At 51.0% G+C, this 16353-nt stretch overlaps 1 protein-coding gene across 7 annotated transcripts; it reads right to left on the reverse strand.

The window, feature by feature from the left end:
- Nucleotides 1-1477: 1477 nt before the first annotated feature.
- On the reverse strand, nt 1478-15662 carry ttf2 (transcription termination factor, RNA polymerase II). 7 transcript variants are annotated; one of them, XM_035522990.2, is made up of 23 exons: nt 15545-15662; nt 15280-15382; nt 15055-15141; nt 14656-14728; nt 13684-14526; nt 13417-13537; nt 13191-13322; nt 12940-13097; nt 12701-12782; nt 12403-12510; nt 12098-12248; nt 11879-11960; nt 11419-11603; nt 11150-11303; nt 10863-10954; nt 10707-10786; nt 10443-10564; nt 9675-9845; nt 9285-9337; nt 2912-3065; nt 2700-2782; nt 2399-2473; nt 1478-1954 (listed from the first exon to the last, which is right to left on the reverse strand). In XM_035522990.2, the coding sequence occupies exons 1-23, from the start codon at nt 15570-15572 to the stop codon at nt 1810-1812; spliced, it is 3282 nt and encodes a 1093-aa protein (XP_035378883.2). In that variant the 5' UTR covers nt 15573-15662; the 3' UTR covers nt 1478-1809. The 7 variants fall into 7 exon arrangements, 6 of the variants coding, with proteins under 6 accessions (XP_035378883.2, XP_035378881.2, XP_035378882.2 ...); XM_035522988.2 differs by having other exon boundaries at nt 10443-10561; nt 12940-13322; XM_035522989.2 differs by having other exon boundaries at nt 2912-3078; nt 9304-9337; nt 12940-13322.
- Between the last annotated feature and the right edge of the window lie 691 nt (nt 15663-16353).

Here is a 16353-nt window from a genome sequence, read left to right on the forward strand (position 1 = left end):
ATAGATACACACATACATAGATACATACATATATACATACACAGATACATAGTTACAGATAGATACACACATACATACACAGACACAGTTATAGATACATACATACATACATACATACATACATACAGATAGATACATACAAACATACATGTGTACATAGATACATACATACATACAAACATATATACAGATACATAGTTACAGATACATACATACACAGATAGATACACACATACATAGATACATACATATATACATACACAGATACATAGTTACAGATAGGTACACACATATATACACAGACACAGCTATAGATACATACATACATACATACATACATACATACAAACATATATACAGATACATAGTTACAGATACATACATACACAGATACAAACATACATACGTACATAGATACACATAGAAAGACATAAAGAAGAATTTTAGGTCTACCTTTGATATTGAAGAAATCAAGAATTGTCTTAACTATCCAATATGAGTAAAAGGCACGCAATCGTTGTTTTGCAGTGTCGGTTTGCGCTCTGACCGTAATGTCAACACCGCGTGCAGTCGGACCTTTCTAAAATAACTTGTTCTATGACGTCACACACACACACAGGCATTGTGACGTCACACACACACCACTGTGTCGCTGTAGCGTCATTAAAATATGCTACTCACAGGACTGTTACGGATCTTTTGCTTTGACTAGCTAGGTTAGCTAGCTAGCTAACTATTCCACGAAACTGAGTACACAAAGGCTATGGTAAAAACCTGTGGTAAAAAGACCAAAACCTGAAGTAAATTGTTAACTGGAGATGGTAAATGTCTTTAATGCGTCAAACTGTATTACCGAAAGATAAACTTGTAGCTATATCAGCCAGTATGACCAGAACTAGCTAGCTAGCTAGGGTAACTATTTAGCTTGCTAGCCAGCTGGTTTTTGGGGATCGTTTAATGGGAGCGAGTCTGCACGCTAATTAGCTGCTAAATTAATGTTAGACTAGTCACAATATATTGTGAGAGACACGTTACCCCCAGATATTTAGATATGCTCAAAATGCCCCCATATATCGAGATAATAAATTAAAATATTGCACACACTAGTTGTGTTAGGATGCGTCAGAGGCTGTTGGTGAGACACTTTTTGTTATAACACCCACCACTGCTGTCTATTGTCAGATAGATGCATACATACAAGAGGAAGCGTTTAAGTATCTCGGGCTCTTGCTCATGAGTGATGGGACGACGGATCAGATCGACCATAGGTTAGGTGAAGTGGCTGCAATAATGTGGTTTCTGTACTGTAGTGATGAACAGGGAGCTATTAAATGAAGTATGTAATTAAAAACCCGTTATTCTATTACATCAACAGCGTACTACCACGGTGTTCTCTACCGTTTAGACTTTTTTTTTTTTTTGCATTGCATTGACTTCTATTAATTTTATATTAAAATTTGTGTTGCTTATGAAAATGTAGTCGATTGTCCATTGTTTTTATTTCAAAATTCAAATAAAAGATTAGCATAAAGCTTGTGTACATGTTCAAAATGTTTAATCATTTTATAATGGGCATAAACAGGCTTAAACAGGTTTTAGCAGTTCAACTCTCATTCAGTGTTCTTGCAGACATGCCGCAGTAGATGATACAGGAGAACGTCGGTCACACACAGTCCTCCAAAACTGTGATCTGATTGGCTCCGATGTATAACGTTCTGAACTGAGAAGCCACCTGTGCAGGACGCAAGTCAGTAAACCGATGGCCAGACCTGAGGGTGGTCACCCGTGATACACACAAACACACACACACTACACGCCGAAGATGACCCTGAGATCAGCCAGAGACAGCTTGGTGAAGGAGGACCCAGTTCCAGACAGGACCTTTTGGGCCAGTTCCTTCTTCTTCTCTTGCAGAGAGGAAATCTTGTCCTCCACTGTACCCTCACATGTAAACCTACAGAAGGAAGATATGCAGGATTACTAAAACACACAGAGTGCCAACAACAATCTGAAACAGGCTGGGACTTATAAATCCATCACAGACAACTGTTCCTTGGCAGACTCCTGCCGATGTGTACAGTAGCAAGAAGGTACATTTACATTTATGGCATTTAGCTGATGCCTTTATCCAAAGCGACTTACAATTATGAGTACAACTTGAGTAATTGAGGGTTAAGGGTCTTACTCAGGGTCCCCACAGTGGCAAGTTGGCAGTGGTGGGGCTTGAACTGGCAATTTTCTGATTACTAGTCAAGTACCTTAAAAAACTGAACTACCATTGCCCAAACATTGGCAATAATTCAACAAGATTTTTTTTTTAAATCAGTGTGGAAACGAGTACATTCTACTGTTAGATCTTTACTCTTCCCTAAATACCCTGCAGTAGTTCCAGCCTCACTTGTGAATGGTGACATCACGATGCTGACCCACTCTGTAGATTCGGTCGCAGGCTTGGTCCTCCAGAGCTGGATTCCTGGAAATGCACGTTATGCTTGAGCATGTCCATCAACGAACACGGTGGAAAGCAGTTTCATATTAAAGCCTATTGCTGGAGTAACACCATCCGAGAAACCAGCATGTGACCCACTGCACGGATACCATGCGATATTTCTCTCACCTGACCTAATTTGTGGACAAGTGTGTTAGTCAAATGTTTTATGCCTCTTTATTAACGTGACATGAACTGCATGTGGGCTTACCAGTGCATGTCTATGAGGAAGAGATGGTTCCCACCAGTCAGGTTAATCCCCACTCCTCCAGCACACAGTGACACCAGCATCACCTGCAACACACACTCTCAGAGCTACTTCTCATGATCACAGTAAACCACAGTCCTCATGACTAAGGCACAATGCCTCTCCGAAATGACACTGTTGCTGTCGTCTTCTGTCTCTAGCGATGGACGTCCTACCTGTGGCCCTTTAGGGTTAGTGTTGAAGTCCTCCACCAGGTCCATGCGGCGTTTAGGGTTCACTGTGCCGTCTATGACACCAAAGTGAAGCTCCATCTTCTTCAGGTGGACAGCCACGATGTGTAGCATACTGGTCCACTGGGACACAATCACACTGACAACACACACTACAGTGAGCGTCTCACACACACACACACACACACTACAGTGAGCGTCTCACACACACACACACACACACACACTACAGTGAACGTCTCACACACACACACACACACACACACTACAGTGAACGTCTCACACACACACACTACAGTGAGCGTCACACACAGTCAGCGCCTCACACACACACTACAGTCAGCGCCTCACACACACTACAGTCAGCGCCTCACACACACACTACAGTCAGCGCCTCACATACACACACACACTACAGTCAGCGCCTCACACACACACTAGTCAGCCTCTCACACATACACACACACACTACAGTCAGCGCCTCACACACACACACTAGTCAGCGCCTCACACACACACACTACAGTGAGCGTCTCACGCACACTACAGTGAGCGTCTCACGCACACACTAGTCAGCGCCTCACGCACACACTAGTCAGCGCCTCACGCACACTACAGTCAGCGCCACACGCACACACACTAGTCAGCGCCTCACACACACACACTACAGTCAGTGCCTCACACACACACACTAGTCAGCGCCACACACACACACACTACAGTCAGCGCCACACACACACACACTACAGTCAGCGCCACACACACACACACTACAGTCAGCGCCACACACACACACACACTACAGTCAGCGCCACACACACACACACACTACAGTCAGCGCCACACACACACACACACTACAGTCAGCGCCTCACACACACACACTAGTCAGCGCCTCACACACACACACTACAGTCAGCGCCACACACACACACACTACAGTCAGCGCCACACACACACACACACTACAGTCAGCGCCACACACACACACACACACTACAGTCAGCGCCACACACACACACACACACTACAGTCAGCGCCACACACACACACACACACTACAGTCAGCGCCACACACACACACACTACAGTCAGCGCCACACACACACACACTACAGTCAGCGCCACACACACACACTACAGTCAGCGCCACACACACACACTACAGTCAGCGCCACACACACACACACTACAGTCAGCGCCACACACACACTACAGTCAGCGCCACACACACACACACTACAGTCAGCGCCTCACACACACACACTACAGTCAGCGCCTCACACAGACTACAGTCAGCGCCTCACACACACACTACAGTCAGCGCCTCACACACTACAGTCAGCGCCTCTCACACACACACTAGTCAGCGCCTCACACACACACACACTAGTCAGCGCCTCACACACACACACTAGTCAGCGCCTCACACACACACACTAGTCAGCGCCTCACACACACTACAGTCAGCGCCTCACACACACTACAGTCAGCGCCTCACACACACTAGTCAGCGCCTCACACACACTAGTCAGCGCCTCACACACACTACAGTCAGCGCCTCACACACACAGACTACAGTCAGCGCCTCACACACAGACTACAGTCAGCGCCTCACACACAGACTACAGTCAGCGCCTCACACACACACACACACACACACTGGTCAGCGCCTCACACACACACACTGGTCAGCGCCTCACACACACACTAGTCAGCGCCTCACACACACACACTAGTCAGCGCCTCACACACACACACTAATCAGCGCCTCTCACACACACACTAGTCAGCGCCTCACACACACTACAGTCAGCGCCTCACACACACTACAGTCAGCGCCTCACACACACTAGTCAGCGCCTCACACACACTAGTCAGCGCCTCACACACACTACAGTCAGCGCCTCACACACACAGACTACAGTCAGCGCCTCACACACAGACTACAGTCAGCGCCTCACACACAGACTACAGTCAGCGCCTCACACACACACACACACACACACTAGTCAGCGCCTCACACACACACACTGGTCAGCGCCTCACACACACACTAGTCAGCGCCTCACACACACACACTAGTCAGCGCCTCACACACACACACTAATCAGCGCCTCTCACACACACACTAATCAGCGCCTCACACACACACACACACACACACTACAGTGAACGTCTCACACACACACACTACAGTGAGCGTCTCACACTACAGTGAGCGTCACACACACAGTCAGCGCCTCACACACACAGTCAGCGCCTCACACACACACTACAGTGAGCGTCTCACGCACACACTACAGTGAGCGTCTCAGGCACACAGACTACAGTCAGCGCCTCACACACATACTACAGTCAGCCCCTCACACACACACTACAGTCAGCGCCTCACACACACACTACAGTCAGCGCCTCACACAGACTACAGTCAGCGCCTCACACACACACTACAGTCAGCGCCTCACACACACTACAGTCAGCGCCTCACACACACTACAGTCAGCGCCTCACACACACTAGTCAGCGCCTCACACACTAGTGAGCGTCTCACATACACATACACGACAGTCAGCGCCACACACACACACTACAGTCAGCACCACAAACACTAGTCAGCGCCTCACACACACACGCTACAGTCAGCGGCTCACACACGCTACAGTCAGCGTCTCACACACGCTACAGTCAGCGCCTCACACACGCTACAGTCAGCGCCTCACACACGCTACAGTCAGCGCCTCACGCTACAGTCAGCGTCACACACACACACTACAGTCAGCGTCTCACACACACTACAGTCAGCGTCTCAAACACTACAGTCAGCGTCTCACACACACACTACAGTCAGCATCTCACACACACACACACACACTACAGTCAGCGCCTCGCACACACTAGTGAGCGTCTCACACACTAGTGAGCGTCTCACACACACACACTACAGTGAGCGTCTCACTACAGTGAGCATCACACACACACACACTACAGTGAGCGTCACACACACACACACACACACACACACACCCTACAGTCAGCGCCTCACACACACACCCTACAGTCAGCGCCTCACACACACACACACTACAGTCAGCGCCTCACACACACACACTACAGTCAGCGCCTCACACACACTACAGTCAGCGCCTCACACACACACTACAGTCAGCGCCTCGCACACACTAGTCAGCGCCTCACACACCAGTGAGCGTCTCACATACACGACAGTCAGCACCACACACACACACTACAGTCAGCACCTCACACACTAGTCAGCGCCTCACACACACACACTAGTCAGCGCCTCACACACGCTACAGTCAGCGCCTGACACACACGCTAGTCAGCGTCTTACACACACGCTAGTCAGCGTCTCACACACACACTACAGTCAGCGTCTCACACTACAGTCAGCATCTCACACACACACACTACAGTCAGCGCCTCGCACACACTAGTGAGCGTCTCACACACTAGTGAGCGTCACACACACTACAGTGAGCGTCTCACACTACAGTGAGCATCACACACACACTACAGTGAGCGTCTCACACTACAGTGAGCATCACACACACACACACACACTACAGTGAGCGCCTCACACACACACACTACAGTGATCGCCTCACACACACACTACAGTGAGCGCCTCACACACACACTACAGTGAGCGCCTCACACACACACACACTACAGTGAACGCCTCACACACACACACTACAGTGAGCGCCTCACACACACGCTAGTCAGCGCCTCACACACACGCTAGTCAGCGCCTCACACACACGCTAGTCAGCGCCTCACACACGCTAGTCAGCGCCTCGCACACACACACTACAGTCAGCGCCTCGCACACTAGTGAGCGTCTCACACGCTACAGTCAGCGCCTCACACACACACGCTACAGTCAGCGCCTCACACACACACGCTAGTCAGCGCCTCACACACACACGCTAGTCAGCGCCTCACACACACACGCTACAGTCAGCGTCTCACACACACACGCTACAGTCAGCGTCTCACACACACACGCTACAGTCAGCGTCTCACACACACACTACAGCGAGCGTCACACACACACTACAGCGAGCGTCACACACACACTACAGCGAGCGTCACACACACACTACAGCGAGCGTCACACACACACTACAGCGAGCGTCACACACACACTACAGCGAGCGTCACACACACACTACAGCGAGCGTCACACACACTACAGCGAGCGTCACACACACACTACAGCGAGCGTCACACACACACTACAGCGAGCGTCACACACACACTACAGCGAGCGTCACACACACACTACAGCGAGCGTCACACACACACTACAGCGAGCGTCACACACACAATACAGCGAGCGTCACACACACACACACTACAGCGAGCGTCACACACACACACACTACAGCGAGCGTCACACACACACACACTACAGCGAGCGTCACACACACACACACTACAGTGAGCGTCACACACACACACACTACAGTGAGCGTCACACACACACACACTACAGTGAGCGTCACACACACACACTACAGTGAGCGTCACACACACACTACAGTGAGCGTCACACACACACTACAGTGAGCGTCACACACACACACTACAGTGAGCGTCACACACACACTACAGTGAGCGTCACACACACACACACACACTACACTGAGCGTCAAACACACACACACACACACACACACACACTACAGTCAGCGCCTCACACACACACACACTACAGTCAGCGCCTCACACACACACACACTACAGTCAGCGCCTCACACACACACACACTACAGTCAGCGCCTCACACACACACACACTACAGTCAGCGCCTCACACACACACACTAGTCAGCGCCTCACACACACACACACTACAGTCAGCGCCTCACACACACACTACAGTCAGCGCCTCACACACACACTACAGTCAGCGCCTCACACACACACACTACAGTCAGCGCCTCACACACACACTACAGTCAGCGCCTCACACACAGACTACAGTCAACGCCACACACACACTAGTCAGCGCCTCACACACACACTACAGTTAGCATCACACACACACACACACACTACAGTCAGCGCCTCGCACACACTAGTGAGCGTCTCACACACTACAGTGAGCATCACACACACACTACAGTGAGCGTCTCACACACACTACAGTGAGCGTCTCACACACACTACAGTGAGCGTCTCACACACACTACAGTGAGCGTCTCACACACACTACAGTGAGCGTCTCACACACACACTACAGTGCGCCTCACACACACACACGCTACAGTCAGCGTCTCACACACGCTACAGTCAGCGTCTCACACACACACGCTACAGTCAGCGTCTCACACACACACGCTACAGTCAGCGTCTCACACACACACGCTACAGTCAGCGTCTCACACACACACGCTACAGTCAGCGCCTCACACACGCTACAGTCAGCGCCTCACACACGCTACAGTCAGCGGCACACACCGGCTACAGTCAGCGGCACACACACACACACCGGCTACAGTCAGCGGCACACACACACACACACCGGCTACAGTCAGCGGCACACACACACACACCGGCTACAGTCAGCGGCACACACACACACACCGGCTACAGTCAGCGGCACACACACACACACCGGCTACAGTCAGCGGCACACACACACACCCCGGCTACAGTCAGCGGCACACACACACACACCCCGGCTACAGTCAGCGGCACACACACACACACCCCGACTACAGTCAGCGGCACACACACACACACCCCGACTACAGTCAGCGCCTCACACACCCCGACTACAGTCAGCGCCTCACACACCCCGACTACAGTCAGCGCCTCACACACCCCGACTACAGTCAGCGCCTCACACACCCCGACTACAGTCAGCGCCTCACACACCCCGACTACAGTCAGCGCCTCACACACCCCGACTACAGTCAGCGCCTCACACACCCCGACTACAGTCAGCGCCTCACACACCCCGACTACAGTCAGCGCCTCACACACCCCGACTACAGTCAGCGCCTCACACACACTACAGTCAGCGCCTCACACACACTACAGTCAGCGCCTCACACACACTAGTCAGCGCCTCACACACACTAGTCAGCGCCTCACACACACTACAGTCAGCGCCTCACACACACTACAGTCAGCGCCTCACACACACTACAGTCAGCGCCTGACACACACACACACAGCAAGTTTAACACGTCAAAACAAAGGGCAGTGGACAGTTAATCATCCCTACTGGAGGGTAAAAGAACACGTCACACACGTGCAGTTTAAAGGGAAACTCGCTTTTGTTTGCCGTTTCCTCCTTCAGAGAAGAGAGAGAAAATGTGTACCTCTTCTGGCTTTTCTTACGAATCTCCTGCATCTCAATAAGTATTGCTGAAATCTAAACCAAAAAAGATGTACAGTGCAAATTAATTGGCAATAAAAAACTATGTACAATGACTTTTGGTTTAAACCAAACTAGGAAAAAGATAACAGCATAACGGGTTAACAGCCAATGATCTTCACAGTGTTCATGTAACATCAGCCACTGTCTGCTGAATGCAGACAACTTGTAACTGTCTTCAGTCTCTACTACTGGGTCAGTGCGTCGGACGTCCTGTTCAGCACAGCAGTGGGTCATGTACAGGTTGTGATTCATTACAATATCAGTAAGACATCACTTTGTGTAGCCTCGGTGGCAGAGTGTGTGAAAACAGGAGAAGGAAAATCTTGTTGACCTTGGTGCTCTGCCGGCTCTCCTCAAAGAGATCGGCGCGGAAGACGTTCCCGTTGAGGGAGACCGTGGCCTTGGTGTCAGAGTCAGCGGTATCCGACAGAGAGAGGGCACATAGCTGCTCCTCCAGAGACAGGGCTACCCCATCACCCTGCAGCTCCGACGGGTCCAGCGTCTGGCATGGACACACACACACGAATACACGCAGCACGTATGTGTGTGTATATAAGTGTGTGTATGTATATATGCGTGTGTGTGTGTGATGCTGGATTCAGACTGCACCAATTCAGTCTATTCCCCAAACCTAACCATCCTTCATGTTCTGTTCACGTGCACTGAACCTGGCAGCTTGCTACGTTCACGTTAACTGCTAGCCCACCTCAGGTTCTGGGAGGACGGTCCTGTGCCACCCTGTGCTCTCCATGACATGGCAGGTCCACACACGTGCTTTCGTTTCTTTTACTTTTCCACACGCTAAAATGTCGTCACCAAACACAGTGCTTCGGTAACCGTGACTGACAATGTTTTGACGCTATTCCTCATGCAAGGACTTTAACGATGATCGGTCGGTGTCAAAGTTGCCAGTCTCCCAACCAAGACACGGCAGGAAGTTATGTCACTCTGACCACCTGATCTGAGAGAGGGACCAGCACGAAAGACACAAATCTAATGGAGTCTGAACCCTGCATGTGTGTCAGTGTGTGTGTGAGAGAGAGAGCGAGCAACAGAAAGAGACAAAGAGAAAGACACAGCGAGAGAGGGAGAGACCGACCTTCTTGAGCAGGGACAGGTGGCAGCAACATTGTCTAAGTCGCAGCAGCAGAGACAGAATGTGGATAGTGCTGGAGGCCCCTGGCCGAGCCCCCTGCTGCTCTATGCCAAACTCACGCGCTACTGAAATACACACAGCAGCAATAAACACACAGCCAGGGGACATACTCCAAACAGCAAGGAAAGAAACCGAGCATTCCTCACTCGCTCACTCCTGGGACACCACAGACACGCACAGCCGATGTTCTGGACGCACGTTCCTTACCCTTCTCAAAGGGGTTGCTCCCGTCTCCTACTGGCCTGTCTGTCCCCTCCTGTCTCCGCAGGTAGTTCTGAAGCGTAGACCTGTGAGGAGTCAGCGCAGTTAACCTCAGTCTTACACATCTCACAACGAGCCCTCCAGAACTGTGAGACGGTATACCTGGACTGGGCAAACAGCACGTCATAGACAGACTGCTCGTCCTCGGACAGCTTCACCCTGTGCACTCTGCAGAGTCTCCCAGGCAGGGACACCTAGCAGAGAACACCATGAGAACATCACATCAGCTACATGTGCAGTCCGCATCAAGGCCAGCGTTGAGGCTTGCATGAGTCACATCTGTCCAGACCTGAGCTTTGTGATACAAGGGTTGTGTGCTTGTGTGTGTCATATGTAACAGAGGTTTGTGTGTGTGTTGTGAACATGTACTGGCAGGTGTGTGTGCGTACCAGAGGTTTGCCTGTAGAGTCCTGCTGGTCTTTGGTTCTGCGTAGCAGGAGAGACCTGGTGAGAATGTTCAGTCTCTCTGCACCTCTCTTAGAACCGTTGTCTACCTGAGCCTTCCACAGCTTATATTCATCAAACGGAGAGCACCTCAGAAACCTGTCTCACACACGCACACACACACACACACACACACTTCCTTCATGCATCCCTGCATTAATAACAAAATCTAAACTAAAACAAGCAGCAGTGTTGGGGGTGCCGTGGGACCCACTTCAGCAGTGAGTACATATCCAGCAGGTTGTTCTGGATTGGAGTCCCAGTGACGGCCCAGCGTGCCCGGGCCCGTAACTTGCACACGGCCATAGACGTCTGCACCTTCGGGTTCTTGATGTTATGGGCCTCGTCCAGAACCACGCGGGCCCAGACCACGCGCAGGAGAGGGGACAGCTCGCCTGCCTGGCAGGTGGAGAGAGGCGGTTAGTACTCTGCAAAACCCTAACGTAACACGCACACCGTTTCCAAACGAATCCGCTGTAAACACAGTGGAGAATAAAATCTGTTTTTGTTTGTGGTGGATCTGCTCGGGTCACACCAGTGGCAGCGTTCCGAGATCACAGAGAACCGGCCGGTTTACACCTACGCAGGATGGGTTTAACGAAGACATTAAGGACTTGAGCAGAGACGTGCTCGTTAAGGAAGAGGACGTCCCACAAGCTGCTGGGATGGCTGACCTTTCCAGCATCCTCCTTCTCCACAGGGACCTCCTTAGAAACCAGACTGTAGGTGGTGACGACCACATCGTGCTCCGCCAGTCTGGGGGGAGGTTGTGGAGATTGTAGAAAATGTGAAGAGATGAACCAGCAGTTAATAAGGATGTGAAAATGGCCCAGGGTGCCAACAGTACTGTGTCTGACTCTGTGTGTGTGTGTGTGTGTGTGTGTGTGTCTTACACGCTCGTGCTCCTCTGACGGTTGGGTCCGTGGTACAGATACACACTCAGTCTGTTGCCCTTCACATGTTTCTCGATCTCCTTCTTCCAGTGATGCACCAGAGACGCCGGACAGATGATCAGAGTTCCACGTGATGCCACTGTGGGTGAGTCTAAGGACAAGCACGCGTATAACATCTACACTAACACACAACCAGCATGTGTCAGTACGTTCACACACTTAACTGGGTGTAAACACACACACACCCCCACCCACTCACTCACATACACACATCCGCTACAACTCCATGCAGAATGTTTGGTTACCAGTTTTGGAGATCCATCCCTCCAGCTCTGGGTTCTTCTCGCCTTTCTTCTTCTGGTCCAGAATTAGAGCGATCATTGTGAGGGTCTTCCCCAAACCCATGTCGTCCGCTGAAACAGACACACACAGCTGAAGTCTGTGAAAGACACAACATCAGTGCTTCTAGTACCTCAACACGGCCACAATACTGACCACACACACACACACACACACACACACACACACACACACACACACACAGTGGTTCACCTTCCACCTTAACTCACTTCCCTGAATGCTAATTAAGAGAGACACCGTTACCCAGCATGCCCCCACAGGGTTTCTGTGTCTCTCTCCACAGGAGCCAGGCCAGCGCGCTCCTCTGATGGGGCAACAACTGCACCTAAAGGGGTAAATAGGAGAGTGACATCACACGAAACAGTCCCAGCATTCTAAGCCATGGCTTTAAGTCAACCTCAACCAGTTAGTCCTTAACCAGTTAGTCCTCATCCTTTAATCCTCACTCCGTTATTCCTGATTAAGTTTAGCGTGCATCAGACCTTCAGTCCTCTGGGGTCGGCGGCCTCCGTGTCGGGGGAAGGGCATGATTCCAGGGATTGGTGGAGGTGGTCAATGGCTTCGGTGGTGGCGTTGCGCACGGCCAGAAGCCTGTCCTCCGTCATCCTGCCGCCGTAGAAAGCCTGGATCTGGGACATCGCTGCCACAGCACACGGGACGGAAACAAACAAATTGTTTACTCCAGAAAAGCAGCTGTATGGCCCTTCCTGAGAGGGGGATGGGGAGGGGTTACCTGAGGATGTGTGGGAGGAGCCCTGGCTGAGAGGCAGACCTGCTGGGGTGGTGGCGCACCCTGCTGGGCTAAAAGGGTTGGTCTCCTTGGGTGTGGGTCTCCGCCAGGTGTCTCTGTCTGCGTCCCTGGACTCTAAAATCAGACCGTTCCACGACGCCCAGTCATGTGTGTAAAAATGCCACCATGGAGACATGTGTGAGAGTGAGAGTGAGAGTGAGCTGGTCACCAGTGAGCTGATCGGGCGTCAGACTCAGAGACTCCAGAGCTTCTTCCAGCTGCTTCACTTGAGACTTCAGCCTCTCGCCCTTATCAGGCAGAACGGACACGTTCACCGCTGAGAGTGTGGCCTGGACACACACACACACACACACACACACACACACACACAGTGAGGAGGCAAATATGTAGCAAGGAGCTGCTGATGACTGTAGAACATCACGCCTGCATCACCGTGACCGTCAGGACGGATGCAGGTCAGGAACGAGGGCCAAACCTTCTTCTGTTTCAGCTGTGTTGAAAGCTGGTTGTGCAGAGCTCTGGGGTCTTCCTCCTGACCTTTGACCTGCGAGGCAGCGTGGAAGCCTGGATAAGAGGTGAGGGTTGTCTGCACGAGTGCGGCCGGAGAGGTCAGCTGGGGCGCGGGCTGCACGGAGACCAGCTGAACATCATCATCACCATCATCATCATCATCATCATCTTCATCACCATCACTACCACTCCAGTCTCCAAACAGAGCTTGTGCAGTGTTCTTCTCCTGTCTCTCGCTCCACTCTGTTCTGTGGGCAGTCTTAGAAGCTGAAACATCTACGACAGGCCTGGCGCTGCCTGATTTACCGCTCTGTGGACCCGGACGCTGCTCAGCGTTAGTGTGAGCTGTGTTCTCCCCCAGGGCCTCCGGGTTCTTAGGAGCAGCTGACTTGGTTTCCTTCCTCTCCTCCTTGTCCTGGCCTCTGGGTTTCTCCGATTTACTCCCATTCTCAGTTCCCTTCTCCTTCCAGCTCTGCTCCTCACCAGATGCTCGTGCCTTAATCTTCATCCCAGGAGGAAGTTTCTTGCTTCTCCATGACTCTGAAGGTTCTGAAGCGGTTTCCTCCCTATTGAGGCCATGCCCACTTTCCCAGTCGCCAGCCGCTCCCGGCGTTCCCGCTTTTGTTCCGTGTGCGTCCTCTCTGCGTTTCTCATGGCTTTTCAGCGTCTCTCCTCTCGCCGAGTCCTCCAGTTTTCTCCACTCAGAGGTTTTGTCCATCTTACTGGGAGCTTTGAACGGATTTCTAACTGGGGGCATGTTGGACACCTGGTCCTTCTTGTCCAATAAAGGTCTCTTCTCAGCGTCTTTCTGTAAAAGACAAGAGACAAATGACACACAACCGCCCTTTACACAAGGCACAGACCTTCACAGACTGATCAACTGTCCAATGGGATTTTGTCGTTACACCTGTCACCTGCTAAACGCCACTAAGTTTACCTCCGTTGTCCATGGAACACTGCCACACCACTTTTCTCCTGCCTGTTTCCCGGTTACGCAGCGAAACAGCAACCTGGAATTGTCAGAATTAATTGTGTATTTAAAAAAAGACAAGAAACAAGAAACACTTCCCCAGAACTGGGACAGATCTTGTCAGGGAAGTGGGTTATAGCAGTATGCTCTCATTACTGGGAAACCGCTGTGCCTGTCACAAGCATAGTCGTTACTATCAGGGCACACTTCCATAAAAGCGTTTAGAGCCATTATACGGAGCCTGTGGTGTCCTGCTACAACCTTAACATGATGTCAGCACTTTATGGAAGAGAAAACGTGTCATGCGCATTGCACCCTTATATTTTTTGACATAACCTCTTATAAAAGACTTTAAAAATGTGTTACCTGTGATTATTATGTGTCTCACTGAGAAGTAAAGCTTGAAGTTCAACCAGGGCATCTTCATGGTGGAGACAGTGTGATGGTGGGACCCTGAGATGATGTGAAACGTTAGATGAGCACGGACTGCGCATGCCAGGTGTGATGTACTGCAGCGCCGCGCCGCAGAACACGCAGACGTTTAGTTTAACGGAACCATGTGTGTAAGCGGCGCAGATGTGCGGCACTCACTCAGCTGCTGGCGCAAACCCGCACGATGCCGCAGTGCAGACGTAGAAGCTTCTGCCTTTGTTCGGGCCTTCCTTCACTCCCGTCTTCAGCAGGCAGACGGTGCCTAAATAAAGAACATCACGTCAGCTGCTCCAGGACCTGCGTTTGCGCGCTTTCCTGGACACCGATCACTTTCGCTTTTAACGGCTACCGGGCTCACTCACGAGCTCACGCGTCACTCCCGTCGTCCATTCACCGGCTTTACGGCTCGCGGCGGGGGACCTACCATGTCGCTCGCAGAGAACCTTCTCCATCGCGCACGTCTCCGGGTCCGCACACACGCTCCTCCGCTCGGAGTCTGGACCTCAGCAGCGTCGCGGTCCTGATGACGTTGGTTTGCGGTTAGCCAATGGCGACGAGGCGCTGCGGGGTGACGCTGCGCTTCTGCTCCGCGGCCAGCAGGGGGCAGACGCGCTCCCCGTAGACCGAGAGGAAAAACTACACGTTATGCATGCAAGGAAACGTGTTAAGAAAACGGACACAGTTTTGCTCTGTGTGAGTAAGTCTCGCATTATGTCGCTTATTGCAGAACAGGGGAACTGAAATCATTCAAACGTTAATCTCATGAGGGGTTACTAATGACATCAGAGGAATCACATCTACAAGGAGTTTTCTGTCTTCTTCCATCTCGTACTACACAAACTACACAACCGCACAACACGTTACTCTGAACACAAACTACATAACCACAGTAACGTTACTCTGAACACAAACTACACAGCCATACAACACAGTAACACATTACTCTGAACACAAACACAACCACACAACATGGTAACACGTTACTCTGAACACAAACTACACCACCACACAACATGTTACTCTGAATACAAACTACACAACCACACAACACAGTAACGTTACTCTGAACACAAACTACACAACCACACAACACGGTAACATGTTATACTGAATACAAACTACACAACACAGTAACATGTTACTCTGTGCACTACCACACAACATGGTAACACGTTACTCTGAACACAAACTACACAACCACACAACATGGTAACACGTTATTCTGAGCACAAA

Source organism: Electrophorus electricus, chromosome 9 (assembly GCF_041902795.1).
Source record: "Electrophorus electricus isolate QZ-2024a chromosome 9, ASM4190279v1, whole genome shotgun sequence".
Taxonomy (NCBI): Eukaryota; Metazoa; Chordata; class Actinopteri; order Gymnotiformes; family Gymnotidae; genus Electrophorus; species Electrophorus electricus.

Coding starts and splice junctions, on each gene's coding strand:
- ttf2 (XM_035522987.2), bottom strand. CDS start 15,572: ATGGAGAAGGTTCTCTGCGAGCGACATG. Junction 11,961..12,097: donor CGTCAGAGGAGCACGAGCGT/GTAAGACACACA, acceptor ACCTCCCCCCAG/ACTGGCGGAGCACGATGTGG. Junction 10,787..10,862: donor GTGCTGTTTGCCCAGTCCAG/GTATACCGTCTC, acceptor GACTCCTCACAG/GTCTACGCTTCAGAACTACC.